The 14,436-nt window shown below is 41.5% G+C and overlaps 1 protein-coding gene across 1 annotated transcript in view; it reads left to right on the top strand.

The window, feature by feature from the left end:
• LOC139419114 (nephronectin a) overlaps positions 1-14,436 on the top strand; it is a 59,966-nt gene that overhangs the window by 11,827 nt on the left and 33,703 nt on the right. Inside the window, exons 3-4 of the mRNA XM_071169048.1 lie at positions 3,121-3,174; positions 8,701-8,793. Of these exons, the coding sequence (XP_071025149.1) occupies positions 3,121-3,174; positions 8,701-8,793 (147 nt within the window). The remainder of the gene's footprint in view (positions 1-3,120; positions 3,175-8,700; positions 8,794-14,436) is intronic.

The raw sequence follows: 14,436 nt of genomic DNA, 5'->3' as shown, positions 1-14,436 counted from the left end.
AATCCCTGTACTCCCCAACATGTTGCTAGGCTAGTTAGCTAAGAGCTCTGCTGTCGTGTTGGCAGGAATCCCTGTACTCCCCAACATGTTGCTAGGCTAGTTAGCTAAGAGCTCTGCTGTCGTGTTGGCAGGAATCCCTGTACTCAATAAGTGTTGCTTCCTGGGCATTTTGGGCTTGGCTCAGGTCCTCCCAGCTGTCCATGTTGGATCAGTCAGGAAGAGGAAGTTTGCTCCGTATACAGAATATAACATCATATATCAGACCAAATATTTGTATTTATCCTGTTTGGGTTTAGCTCCATCCTCTGCATTGATTTGAAATTAATTGACAGGTGAAAACAATATGGTGGAATCAAGCCCATCGTAAGGCTGTCTTTCACCTGGTCAGTTCTCTCAGATCAGTGCAATGAAGGAGAAGACAGGAGGCAAGGAGAGGACAGAGTTTCTAGACAATTGAGAAATAGACAAGATCTACAGTGACAGGGATTAGCGGAGTAATCCGTGTTTCCGCTTGACGTTTGATTGACATGTTAAAGTCCTTTGGGTGAGTAGATACCTTTGACAGGACCTTGTTTCTGTTCATTAAACAGCAGTGTGTTATCTGTCTGTTTTCTCCAACACTGTTCCAAAGTACCCATCAGGAGTCTCACACATTCCATGTCAAGTACGAGAAAACGTTGAGTTCACCTCGGAGAGTCGTCCCCCCTCTCGGCAAAAGCTACTTTTACCCACCACCTGTTTTTGAAGGAAACCGTATCGTTTTCCTGCCAGCCAGTCTCAGACGTTGTGATAAATCAATGCCATAGGAGAAAAACCAGAATGTTCACTAGCGCCTTCAAATGCCCCCGACCGAGCGTACCACACGAGTCCAATCACTCGAGACCTCAATCAGTACTCCATCATGTTGCCACAGGGCTGATTTAAACTTCGGAGACGGAGGGAGGCCAGTCGTCATGGATTACAGATTACACCACTGCAGTTCTGGGGCCGGCCCCGGAGATTAGATTGGTGGTGCTATCGGGTTCTGGCTGTCTCCAGCCCTGCAAGAGTTCAGTGATCGGTCTGGGTGACTGCTCACAAAGAATGGAGAACTGGAATGGGTCTGCCCCGAATTTAAAGCTCCCTGTCCCCAGAACTGAGAGAGAGAGGGGAGAGATGGGAGAGGGAGTGAGTGAGTGGAGATAGACAGAGAGAGAGTGACAGAGAGAAATGGAGAAGGAGAGAGATGGTGGAGAGAGAGGAGAGAGCAAGAGAGAGAGAGGGACAGAAAGAGAGAACCGAGAGGAAGAAAGAGAAAGCGAGAGATTTATTATAGGCCAAGCATTTCCATTGGTGCTACACTGACATGTTATGCGATTGGGTGGTTTAAATCACAGGCAGCGTTACTTCACTTTATCCAAGTGCCACCATAAACAGAGATGCATTTGCCTTGCTAAGCATCTGCAGTATATCTCCAATGATTACATACACATCAGAATATCCCTCAGGTTTAACTCACAGTCAGGATGAGAATAGACCACTGGCAAATCAACAAGTTTTTCTTAGTCCTCACGTCCTAGTCGTTTAGTCATAACAAGCTCTCGGATTATGGCAAAGAGCTGCAAAAAATGATGGCAAAGAGCTGCAATTAATCAAACCAACACTAAACAAATGACGGTGATTTTTTTAAATGAATTTAATCAAATTGAAGCCTCCTCAGTTGCATCATATTCCATCTCTCTCATTCTCTCATTCTCTCTCTCTTTCTCCTTTCTCTCTCTCGCTCTCCCTACAAATGGAATCCCAAATTAACTCTCTCTTACTGGTCTATTGCTTTGATCCCGGATTTTGGAAAGAAATCCAAGAGGATACCGATCTTCAGTGCAGTTTTGCCTGAGACTGTTTAGCCGGTTTCCCTCTCGAAGTACAAAGTAGCTTGGATTAGGAGAGGACTTTTAATTGGTAATGGAAGCCAATGAGTGAGTGACAAAATGGGTAAACTGATACAGTTTAACCAATACCCTGGCCGTGACCCTTCACCCTGAGGGTGAGGATAGGCAAAAAACACATTTCCAAATATAGTACAAATTTAAGCACCCATTAAATAATAATAGTCTTAAATAGCTTCTCTTTGTCTCCTTTTCTTCAAGGCCACTGATCTGCTATTAGCTGGATGGGGTAAATCCATTCAATAGAAAGTTAATCATGTAGTTTGATCTGTTAGTGGTAATGACATAAGTAAGAGACAAGGAAGGTAAGGTAATAAAAAGTACATGCATTCTGAAAGGGACAAATCAATAGATTGTGTTTCAATTCAACCTGGGCCTAGGAAGGATCAAATACTTTGTCAAATGTCAATCTGTTCATACCTAAGCACTTGTATCAATTATTTGTCAGACACAGAAAAATATGCTGCGGCCTCCTTCAAAATGTGGTGACGGTGGTGGTATTTTTATCCATCAAAGGAATGGAGGAGGAAATTGAATTGAACATCACAGAATCTGCAGCCTGTGTGTTCGAAGAAAACGCCTTGTCTTTCTCCTCTCGGCTTGTGATGTGAACGTTCCACAAATATGCAATTAGCCAGCATGATGCCACGCGGTATCTCTGCGGAACCACGGCACAATTTGACCATCAATGTTACTAATTAAACGATCTAAACTCCAATTTGTAAACATATTTCAAACATAGCTATTAGCTACTGGCAACATTGCGTGATGAGAAGCATCCATTCTCCATGGTGCTTATGCTAACTGCCATTTAAATTGAATTTTCACTTCGTTTCCCATTGACATCAATGCATTACTAGACTTAAGTAGAAGTTGGAATTCACCCCTGTGCTTACATTTAGTGTGATTGATCTAAACTTGAATTTGTAAGCATATTCAAGATGTAGCTACTAGCTACATTGCATGTTGCGAAGGGGACGTGCCATCCGATGCCCATCCTCTGTGGTTGTAACCATGTAATGTGTGTGACTCCTTGTTATGCTTTGTGCATCATTTCAAGAATGCTTTACTCGTCAAAAAGAGCACGGCTCTCTGGCTCTCTCATGCCTTGATTCTGTTCTCTCATCCAACCAAGACAAAACGCCTGCTGGAATGTTCTTTTCTTTGTGTTTGCACATTTGTTTTGCAGCAGGCGTCTTCGCTCTAACCCACAGAGTAGTCGGGAGAATACGGTGTCCGCCACAAGGTCAGCTGCTCCACATATTTCTTTCAAATAATTCTTGGCAAGACGAGGTCCTGAAGGCAGCGAGGCACACACATCCTCTGAATCCTGGCTTCACTGATTTATTAATAGTCACCTCCCCCCCTTCTCCCTCATCCTCCCCCCTTCCCCATCCCCTTGGCAAAGACATATCTCCTCCCTTTCTGGCTTGAGAACTCTGGTGCTGCAGCCACCGTTTGGCGTTCACACCAGCAGCATGACTGAGATGTTTGGCGTTCACACCAGCTCCAAACTTGACTGAGAGCTATGTGATGCCCTCAGATGGCTAAGTGTTAGTTATTCATTTCCTGTGAGTTTTATATCCTCATATAAACTATATACAGCTGCCTAGCTAGTACATGGAAACTTCATCAACCAAGAGCCTATGTAAAATAATTATAGTTCAATGTAGATGACTTCCCAATCTTCAAAATGGTACGCCTACATCAGTGATGGAGGGGGGGGGGGGGGGGCTCAGTTGGGGTCTCAACTTACTGTTGCAAGTTAAAATAGTAGAATAAACAAGGTGCAATGAAAAAATGTGGTTGTGCATCAGCAGTTTTTCTCTTGTTATGTCAGTCACTGATAGTCACTCAATTAGCCCACGTCAGCTAAAGTATTTTAGAATGGTAAGTTAGTCTAGCGGCCAGCCATCTAAACTTAGTAATCATGGTGGAATTACCAGCCGGGGGGCCCCCATTGATTTTTGTTATTCAGTCTTACTCAGAAACCCTATCATATTAAAAACTGCATGCAAATTCTCTACACCCTGTGGCAAAATGCGTAGAAGTTTAGGAAATGATATGTAAAATAGCTCCTTTTCCTCTCTGCCCTGTGGCAAAATGTGTAGAATTGCACGAAATTAACTCCGCTGTCAGATAACAGAATGCTAAAATGTTTTTTCTAGCAATACATGTATGTCAAGCAGTACAGTAAAAAAATATCCAGCTTTTCTTCTACCCGAATACAATGGTTTTGACAATATCATATACTGTATCTTAACATTTGAACTGTCTTTGCCAAACACCGTCAAGTTACAGTAGCTGGAGCATACTTCCTCATTCCAATGAAGTTCACAAACATCTGACCCCCAGAGACCAAAAGTAGACCAACATCCTTAGCGTAGACATTAAAGCCCGTAGATGGTGATAGCGTTGACGGCATCCACGTATTCCTATGGAAGCCGGAAGTATTTGAATTTCAACCACGCCATATTGCTGCATGGGGCTGAATGGCACCAAGAAATTGTTAAGGATCATGGTAAAAGTGGCCGTAACTAGCAAAGGTTCATGGTCGACGTAGTCGTTTTCATCCTGCCTGAGAGAGCCAACTCCACCGGGCGCGAGCCTCCCCGTAGCCTGCCGGCCCGTGATTGGTCTGTGTCAGCACATGGTCCTGTGTGACGACAAATGTAGTAGTCAGAATGGATCACTATTTAATTCAATATCTCGATTTGATTGACCGTAGGATTGAACTTGATGATAATAAACTAATATTAGAGGCTAAAACTGCCGTCAAAATGTTCTTTGGGGATGGGGGGCGTTCTGGCGATTGTAATTTACATAGGCTTACTAGGCCAGACCAGGGCTTTTGGCACTGCTAGGTTGCTAGCAGCAGCTGACCAGCAGAGCTTGTGACTTCAGGCTCCAGTCTGGACACTGTGGGCCTGATCCTTAGATGGGCTCTAAGGATGGATGGCCAGAGGAATGCCTGATGCAAACTGGTGTGAAGGGTTGTCATCACTAGGTATTCAGGGAACGAGAAGCGCGTTGAATTGGAGCATGTAGTTGCTCCTCTGCGGTTGCGGCGGCCATTTTTAGTTCCTCATGTGGTTTGATGTGGTCTAATGAACACAGGGTATTTCCCTGGGCTGCACCGCAGATTTAAAAAGACCAACCTTTCTCTGAACCCAACAGCCTGGGATGGGTTACTTCTGAGCATGCTTGTCCTCATACTACCCTCTGTGGAAAAACTTTAAAATAAAACCCCTCACAGCTCGTGACAGTGACCGTGTCAGCTTTATTAATAAATGATTTCATCGACTTTAATTGGCCCAAATCGCTGACCAGATAAGGACTTGACCTAACAAGTTTTACACGTTTCCCTGATTCAACTCCCCCCGCCAAAATATGTCGAACCCTTTTTTATTTTTAATCAGGGGCGTAATCTAGAGGTTTCACAGCTCACCTGCGTCCTCGCGTTAACACCCTATCTCATATATCCCAGGTTTGGAAAATGGGCTAACGCTGTCTTGTCTATTAGGTTACACATTCTAATAAAGTGGAATGAGACTACACAATGCTATCTCCTCCAGCTAAAGGAATCCCCACTAATGGCTGTGAATTCAATATGAACAATGTTCCAAGCCGAAATATGAACACTATCCCTCTATCGCCTCCAACGCCCCATGCTCAAAGGTTTAACCGCCACAATGATACGCTTCGATTTCAATTGACATTTTGTGAATGGGCATTTTGGGTAACCTATATACTGGTGTAGGATCTTAATTGGAGCCGGGTTTGCTACAGCAGGAAAATTATCCTGCAGCAACAGGAAATGTGAATTATTATGTGGATTTTTTTTAGAGGTAGATACATTTTTTGTTAAGGAAAATCAAGTCTGAAATGTAAAAGGTGAAAACTCTTCTCGATGTGCCCTTGAGCAAGGCACTTAACCCTAATTGCTTTTGTATGTTGTTCTGGATAACACCATCTGCTAAATGGCTAACATGTAAAGTGTAAATTACAAACTTTAGAATACTTTTTAAGCCTTGAATACACTACAAGTGTACATTTTCCATGCTGTGCAGGAAAATTCTCAGCAACAAAGAGTGATCAAATTAAGATCCTACACCTGTAGGGTGTACTTCCAATGCCAAAATTAAACTTTTCATGCTTGCTTATATCTTTATAGTTAAGCAATGCTCAGCTAGCCTTCTGTACAGTTCCATTGTCTATTTCCACTAAGCATCAGTCATGATGTTGAGTCTCCACTCTTTCCCACTGAACCTCTACATTGTACATCACATAATGATGGTATCAGGCGCACAATAAATCTGTGACAAGATAAGCGAGCTCGCCCAGACGTGTCCAATCATGATGCACACACGCACACTCACCCCGCTTCCCGCCACAAACACATATAACCCCCTACCCCGTCTCCGACTCCAACCGTATGGATAATTAAGGAGCCTGATTGGTCCCTATTATGACGGACTTAATGAAGCTTTTAATGGAAATTAGTACCAGTTGGCTGAGGCCCTGTATATCAGCCGTGGTTAGTATGCTGCAGGTGAACACAGTGAACAGCACAGTTAGACAGAACAGAAAGCAGAGCAAGCCTCCAGCTCTGTGCCTGGGTCCCAAATGACACCCTATTCCCTATGTAGTGCACTACCTTGGAACAGGGTCAATTGAGCTCTGGTCAAAAGTAATGCACTATGAAGGGAATAGGGTAGCATTTGGGACTCGGGCGTCTCCAACACCAGAACACACAGAGATACTGTAAAGCGTTACTATTGCCTCAAGTCCTAATGCCTTCAGTTGCCCTAAACAACACTTCACGCAATGGACAACCAGCAGTCAGAAAATATGATGTTTGATGTTGTTTCTACTGCCTGATACTGAACATAATGTTCAAGGCAAGCGTTTGCTTTTGTGTGTTTTAACGCCGTGCTAATAGTGAGGTATGAGGCTATCCCTTTAGTTTAGCTGTGTAATAGTGAGGTATGAGGCTATCCCTTTAGTTTAGCTGTGTAATAGTGAGGTATGAGGTTATCCCTTTAGTTTAGCTGTGTAATAGTGAGGTATAGAGGCTATCCCTTTAGTTTAGCTGTGTATTAGTGAGGTATGAGGCTATCCCTTTCGTTTAGCTGTGTAATAGTGAGGTATGAGGCTATCCCTTTAGTTTAGCTGTGTAATAGTGAGGTATTAGGCTATCCCTTTAGTTTAGCTGTGTAATAGTGAGGTATTCCTTTAGTTTAGCTGTGTAATAGTGAGGTATTAGGCTATTCGTTTAGTTTAGCTGTGTAATAGTGAGGTATTAGGCTATTCCTTTAGTTTAGCTGTGTAATAGTGAGGTATTAGGCTATTCCTTTAGTTTAGCTGTGTAATAGTGAGGTATTAGGCTATTCGTTTAGTTTAGCTGTGTAATAGTGAGGTATTAGGCTATTCCTTTAGTTTAGCTGTGTAATAGTGAGGTATTAGGCTATTCGTTTAGTTTAGTTGTGTAATAGTGAGGTATGAGGCTATTTGTTTAGTTTAGCTGTGTAATAGTGAGGTATGAGGCTATTTGTTTAGTTTAGCTGTGTAATAGTGAGGTATTAGGCTATTCCTTTAGTTTAGCTGTGTAATAGTGAGGTATTAGGCTATTCCTTTAGTTTAGCTGTGTAATAGTGAGGTATTAGGCTATTCCTTTAGTTTAGCTGTGTAATAGTGAGGTATTAGGCTATTCCTTTAGTTTAGCTGTGTAATAGTGAGGTATTAGGCTATTCCTTTAGTTTAGCTGTGTAATAGTGAGGTATGAGGCTATTCGTTTAGTTTAGCTGTGTAATAGTGAGGTATTAGGCTATTCCTTTAGTTTAGCTGTGTAATAGTGAGGTATGAGGCTATTCCTTTAGTTTAGCTGTGTAATAGTGAGGTATTAGGCTATTCCTTTAGTTTAGCTGTGTAATAGTGAGGTATTAGGCTATTCCTTTAGTTTAGCTGTGTAATAGTGAGGTATGAGGCTATTCGTTTAGTTTAGCTGTGTTGGCCGTTTCCCACCGTAAATATCAGTGCAGCCGCTTTCAAAGCCAGGAAAATCAGCACTTCAGCGCTCGCACAACGTTCAAGTGTTTTAATCGCTTAGGGCTTGTAGGCTTTGAAATGGATACAAATCAACAAGGAAACAGGATTCTCTCTCCCAATAAGCCAGCGCTGTACAGTAATACCGTTTATAACTTATATGAAAGCATGGTTTCACATGAAAATGTTATCTCTGTACATTGTTGAACCACAATTCCCATCGCCCCTAATCCCACACCAGTATGACACACACGCGCCACTGTGCTTGCATTGTCGTACTTAGTAAATCAACAAATCAAAGAAAATGTTATTAGTCACGTGCACCGAATACAACAGGTTGAAACCTTACGTTGAAATGCTTACTTACAAGCCACTAACCAACGATGCAAGAAAATGTTTTCTAAAGGATTTTCTATAAAACCTAATAAACTAAAGTAGATCAACAGTAGTACACACCAAGTTACTGAACAAGTCAGACAGGATTAAATGCTTTCTCACATCTGATCTGAGACCAGGGCTTGTATTCACAGAGTGTCTGAGAGTGCTGATCTAGGATCAGTTTAGACTTTTAGACCATAATGAATAAGATTGCATAGACACCGGGCACCTGATCCTAGATCAGCACTCCTATTCTGAGACGCTTTATGAAAACAGGCTGTGAGTGTGTTCCGGGGTACTGCTCTTCTCACTTGCCTCTCTCCTATCTATGGGAATCCTCCCCAAACAGCTCTGTGCCAGCACGGGTGTAAGCATGGAGACTGCGTAGGACCCGGCAAATGCAAGTGTCACCCCGGCTTCACTGGAAAAACCTGCAATCAAGGTAAGACCGTCCTCCTCACCGCCGACCAGTAACTGGGTTGATGTTGTGATCGTGACATTGTGACATTGTGATGCTTAATGACATTGTGATTACACCCTACACCAAGATTGGATAGAACACTTGGTGTCTTCTGTGTGAAAATACACTGTACCTTTCATACTCCTGTAGAGAAAAAGGGAGAGAGAGTTAGTCAGTTAGTGCGAGAGAGAGAGAGTTGGAGAGAGAGAGAGAGAGAGAGAGAGAGAGAGTTGGTGAGAGAGAGAGAGAGAGAGAGATGGGTACTTAGTGAGAGATGAGAGAGCGAGTTAGTGAGTGGGAGATGGAGTTGGTGAGAGATAGAGATAGTCAGTGAGAGAGAGAGCCATAGTGAGTTAGTGGTCGTTCTAATCTGAGCCAGCATGCCTTTACTCAGTTCTTCATGGCCCCTTTCATCCACCTCCATCCAGACCTGCTGACATTAACATTTTCCAAAGGAAACTAATGGAAGTCAAACTTCACCCGGCCCTGAGCGAGGGCATGATAATCATTGTTTATTGTCTACAATGCACACAGACATAGCAACAGGAACAGGCGTATTAATGTTGCCGTTTTATTCATTGATTCATAGCTGATGCAGGATACAGGCAGCTCTCTCCAAAGTGGTTAGATACTATAATCACACAGGAGAGGGTGGTAGAAACAGCCTGAATCAGCACAAATGGAAATGCCTGCTGTGCGCCGACACACACACACACACACACACACACACACACACACACACACACAGTGAATGATGCCTGGAGTGCAACCTCCCTCTGCAGATAACATCTCAATTACTGTCCTGAGATAACTCAGAGAGCAGGCTGAAAACGCAGTGCAACGAGTAGTCCGTTGAGAGTTACCACACAGTGAGTGAGTGAGTGAGTGAGAGTGCTTGCGTGCGTGTGTGTGTGCGTGTGTCTGTGTCTGTGCCTCTATATTGAATTGAATGACCCCCTCAGTCAGGGTTAGTTTCAGGTAAATCCAAGTGGCTTGAAACTACTTGTGGAATTCACGCCTTAAGACAGGAATAGGATAGCATGTAATTAAAAACAAGAAGGGGGAGAGAGAGAGAGAGGGGCGAGAGAGAGGGTGCGAGACAGAAGGGGGGAGAGGGGGTTAAAATCTTTTCCGGAATGTAGAAATTAGTCATCGTACATGTCTCAGGCTAAGGTGGCTGAACTTTGATGTAGTCGCTAGAAAAAGAATCAAACATGGGTCATGTTCGTTAGTAACCAAAGGAAGAGAACAGACTCAAACTGGGAGGGACTACTTAGACAGGTCCAATAAAAAACATTACATTTTAGTTTTCAGCTGCAAAATGTTTTAAAACATTTTCCGTTGCGTGCTCTAATGAACACCTCTGACTTCCTTACTTCGACTAGGACGGACGTTGCTCTTTTATCAATGTACTAATAATAATTTGACTTGTCTGACAAACTATCATTTAAAAATATTCAAATGCTAAAGTGTGCTTGGAACTCAGTTGGCAGAGCAGTGCTGTAGACAAGCACTTGGCTTTGACATCTGGTGTGACTGACTGAAGAGCTCATTAAAGGGGCAATCTGGGGATTTTTCAAGCGATCGATCATTTAGAGATCATGTATGTCTAATATATTTAACCTTCAGCAGGAATCATTCCACGTCACCTTAGAAACATCATTAATTATTCAAAACCTAAAGATTGGATTTCTTTTCTCCATTCAAAGTAGTGATTTTCTGTTAACTGCTGATTTACCGTTCTAATGTCAGTGGAAGACACGCTGTGAATGTTCATTTTCCTTTATGTCGTTACTTGATTGATCTGTCTATCTGTCTTATGTTTAATTCATGTTCGGTTAGACACCCACTTAGAACTGTAATGGTTGAAATAGTGATGTGGCGCTATACACACAGAAACCTGTTTACAAGCAGTAGTTACAAGTATAACACAAAGGCTACACACACACACACACACACACACACACACACACACACACACACACACACACACACACACACACACACACACACACACACACACACACACACAGTGCAGTAAGGTGCATGCTCGGGGCTAGGCATTCTGCTTCCACAATAACTGAGTGGTGAGCACAGAGGAATGATCCTCAAGGCACTGTGATTAACAACAGTGTTAAAGCACCACAACAGCAGATGTTTGTGACAGCGACAAGAGGGACCATAGAGGTGATCGTTGAGGAGAATTCACTCTCCCTCTTACTTTAAAGTCTCTCTGTCGAGAATCCAGCTTGGTTAGGAACGTGTCATTATGTCGCTCTTTCTTCCTGTACCACTGTAATGGCTAGACCAATGTATACCCATGATCTATTCATATTAGTGAGCAATTATTCCAGCAATTTAGTGTTGGGATTAGAGGTATTACAATTATACATTGTACATTGCTATTAATTCTGTGTCATTGATCAAACATCCCCTGCAATAACACCAAATGTTCAAAATGTTTCGCTCTATCACAATTACTGATCAAAACCGTGTCCAGCTTGTTTTCAAATGTTAACGCTTTTATTTATTTACATTCTGCAGTTCAAACAACGGATTTACCAATCGCAGATTGCCCCTTTAACAGAATGACATCTTGTCATGGTGGGGCCATGGTGGTGGGGCCAGATGGGTACTGATGCTGTACCACACCAAATCAAACTCATTACCAAGATAATCCAGTTAGCACTGAGACGACGTGCCAGACACACTCCCGCAGACCAAAATCCCTTTAATAAGATGATTATTTTCTACGGGAGGTTTCAATTAAACCCTTGTCTCCCACTGTTTAGATGCCATTAAAAGGTCCTGTGAGGGAGGGAGTGCCATGTAACTGTTTCAGACATCAAAATAAAAATATCTGTAATCGAGTTGTACAATTATGAGACCTCCTCTCTCCATTTATTTTGCTCTCTGTCTCTCTCTCTCTACATTTCTCTCTTTATTTATCTCTTTCCCTCTCGTCTCCCCCCTCCCCCTACATTTCTCTCTCGTATACGTGTCAGCGAGCCAGCGGCATCTCTCCAAATATTATGCTTCACGTACCTCAAGTTGAGTACCGCTCGGCCTTCATGTCATCCTAAGCGCTTTCTATTCTGAGAGCGTTAGCTAATATAAGGTTTGGAAGTAGCCTTAAATCTCTGTAGTTAGATGATGTTAAATACCCCTGTTTAAGGCTTTTTGCTGTGTTTATTATCTGGAAACTGAGCACGCGCTGACACTCTATCTAGATATCTATCTATTTTAGTAGACACTCTATCTAGATATCTATCTATTTTAGTAGACACTATCTAGATATCTATCTGTTTTAGTAGACACTCTATCTAGATATCTATCTATTTTAGTAGACACTCTATCTAGATATCTATCTGTTTTAGTAGACACTATCTAGATATCTATCTGTTTTAGTAGACACTATCTAGATATCTATCTATTTTAGTAGACACTATCTAGATATCTATCTGTTTTAGTAGACACTCTATCTAGATATCTATCTGTTTTAGTAGACACTATCTAGATATCTATCTGTTTTAGTAGACACTCTCTGTTTTAGTATACACTCTATCTAGATATCTATCTGTTTTAGTAGACACTATCTGTTTTAGTAGACACTATCTGTTTTAGTATACACTCTATCTAGATATCTATCTGTTTTAGTAGACACTATCTAGATATCTATCTGTTTTAGTAGACACTCTCTGTTTTAGTATACACTCTATCTAGATATCTATCTGTTATAGTAGACACTATCTAGATATCTATCTGTTTTAGTAGACACTCTATCTAGATATCTATCTGTTTTAGTAGACACTATCTAGATATCTATCTGTTTTAGTAGACACTCTCTGTTTTAGTATACACTCTATCTAGATATCTATCTGTTTTAGTAGACACTATCTGTTTTAGTAGACACTATCTGTTTTAGTATACACTCTATCTAGATATCTATCTGTTTTAGTAGACACTATCTAGATATCTATCTGTTTTAGTAGACACTCTATCTAGAGATATCTCTAGATATCTATCTGTTTTAGTAGACACTATCTAGATATCTATCCGTTTTAGTAGACACTATCTAGATATCTATCTGTTTTAGTAGACACTCTATTTAGATATCTATCCGTTTTAGTAGACACTCTATCTAGATATCTATCCGTTTTAGTAGACACTCTATCTAGATATCTATCTATTTTAGTAGACACTCTATCTAGATATCGATCTGTTATAGTAGACACTCTATCTAGATATCTATCCGTTTTAGTAGACACTCTATCTAGATATCTATCTATTTTAGTAGACACTCTATCTAGATATCGATCTGTTTTAGTAGACACTATCTAGATATCTATCTGTTTTAGTATACACTCTATCTAGATATCTATCTATTTTAGGAGACACTCTATCTAGATATCTATCTGTTTTAGTAGACACTCTATCTAGATATCTATCCGTTTTAGTAGACACTCTATCTAGATATCTATCTATTTTAGTAGACACTCTATTTAGATATCTATCCGTTTTAGTAGACACTCTATCTAGATATCTATCCGTTTTAGTAGACACTCTATCTAGATATCTATCTATTTTAGTAGACACTCTATCTAGATATCTATCTGTTATAGTAGACACTCTATCTAGATATCTATCCGTTTTAGTAGACACTCTATCTAGATATCTATCTATTTTAGTAGACACTCTATCTAGATATCGATCTGTTATAGTAGACACTCTATCTAGATATCTATCTGTTTTAGTAGACGCTCTATCTAGATATCTATCTATTTTTTTATTTTAGGAGACGCTCTCATCTAGATATCTATCTATTTTAGTAGACACTCTATCTAGATATCTATCTATTTTTTTTATTTTAGGAGACGCTCTCATCTAGAGCGACTTGCAGTAGCGAGCAGGTACATTTTCATACTTTTGATTCGTACTGGTGCCCCGTGGGAATCGAACCCACAACGCTGGCGTTGCAAGCAGCATGCTCTACCAACTGAGCGCCATTCTCTGTCTCTCTTTCTCCGTCTCCGTCTGTCTCTCTATGTCTCTTTCTCTCTGTTTAGTTGGGGTGATATTTGTAAAGTTGAAAGTCAAACACTGCAGCTGCCACAGGATTACAAAGGATACTTTACATGTCATCATATGATTAGCCTTGTGTCACCCAGGTCTTTGCATTGTTCAATTACCATTCTCCTCCATCCTTATCAAGGTCACCTAATGGTCAGTAGGCAGGCAGGAAGACAGACAGGCAGGCAGACAGGAAGACAGACAAGAGGCCCTGGACTGGACCAAGTTGGCAAGGAAGTAGTTAGACCAGGTGGTTCAGCCTGATTCAATCAGGTAGTCACTACTCTCTCAATAGCACACACACACACACACACACACACACACACACACACACACACACACACACACACACACACACACACACACACACACACTCTGAAGTCCAGATATACAGGTGGAGGGTCAGACTGACTGATTACTCTCTCTGACTCCGAGACGTTGTCTCATGTCATCGCTGACGCAAAGGAATGCTGGAGGGAGGAGAAGAAGGAGAAACAGGCTCTCTCTCCTTCTCTCTCTTTTTTGGTGTGATTCTAGTCTGCAAATGTGTAATCC

The sequence above is a fragment of the Oncorhynchus clarkii genome, chromosome 10 (assembly GCF_045791955.1).
Source record: "Oncorhynchus clarkii lewisi isolate Uvic-CL-2024 chromosome 10, UVic_Ocla_1.0, whole genome shotgun sequence".
Lineage (NCBI taxonomy): Eukaryota > Metazoa > Chordata > Actinopteri > Salmoniformes > Salmonidae > Oncorhynchus > Oncorhynchus clarkii.
Note: the sequence above shows the minus strand (reverse complement) of the source record. Positions and strands in the feature narration are given on the sequence as shown.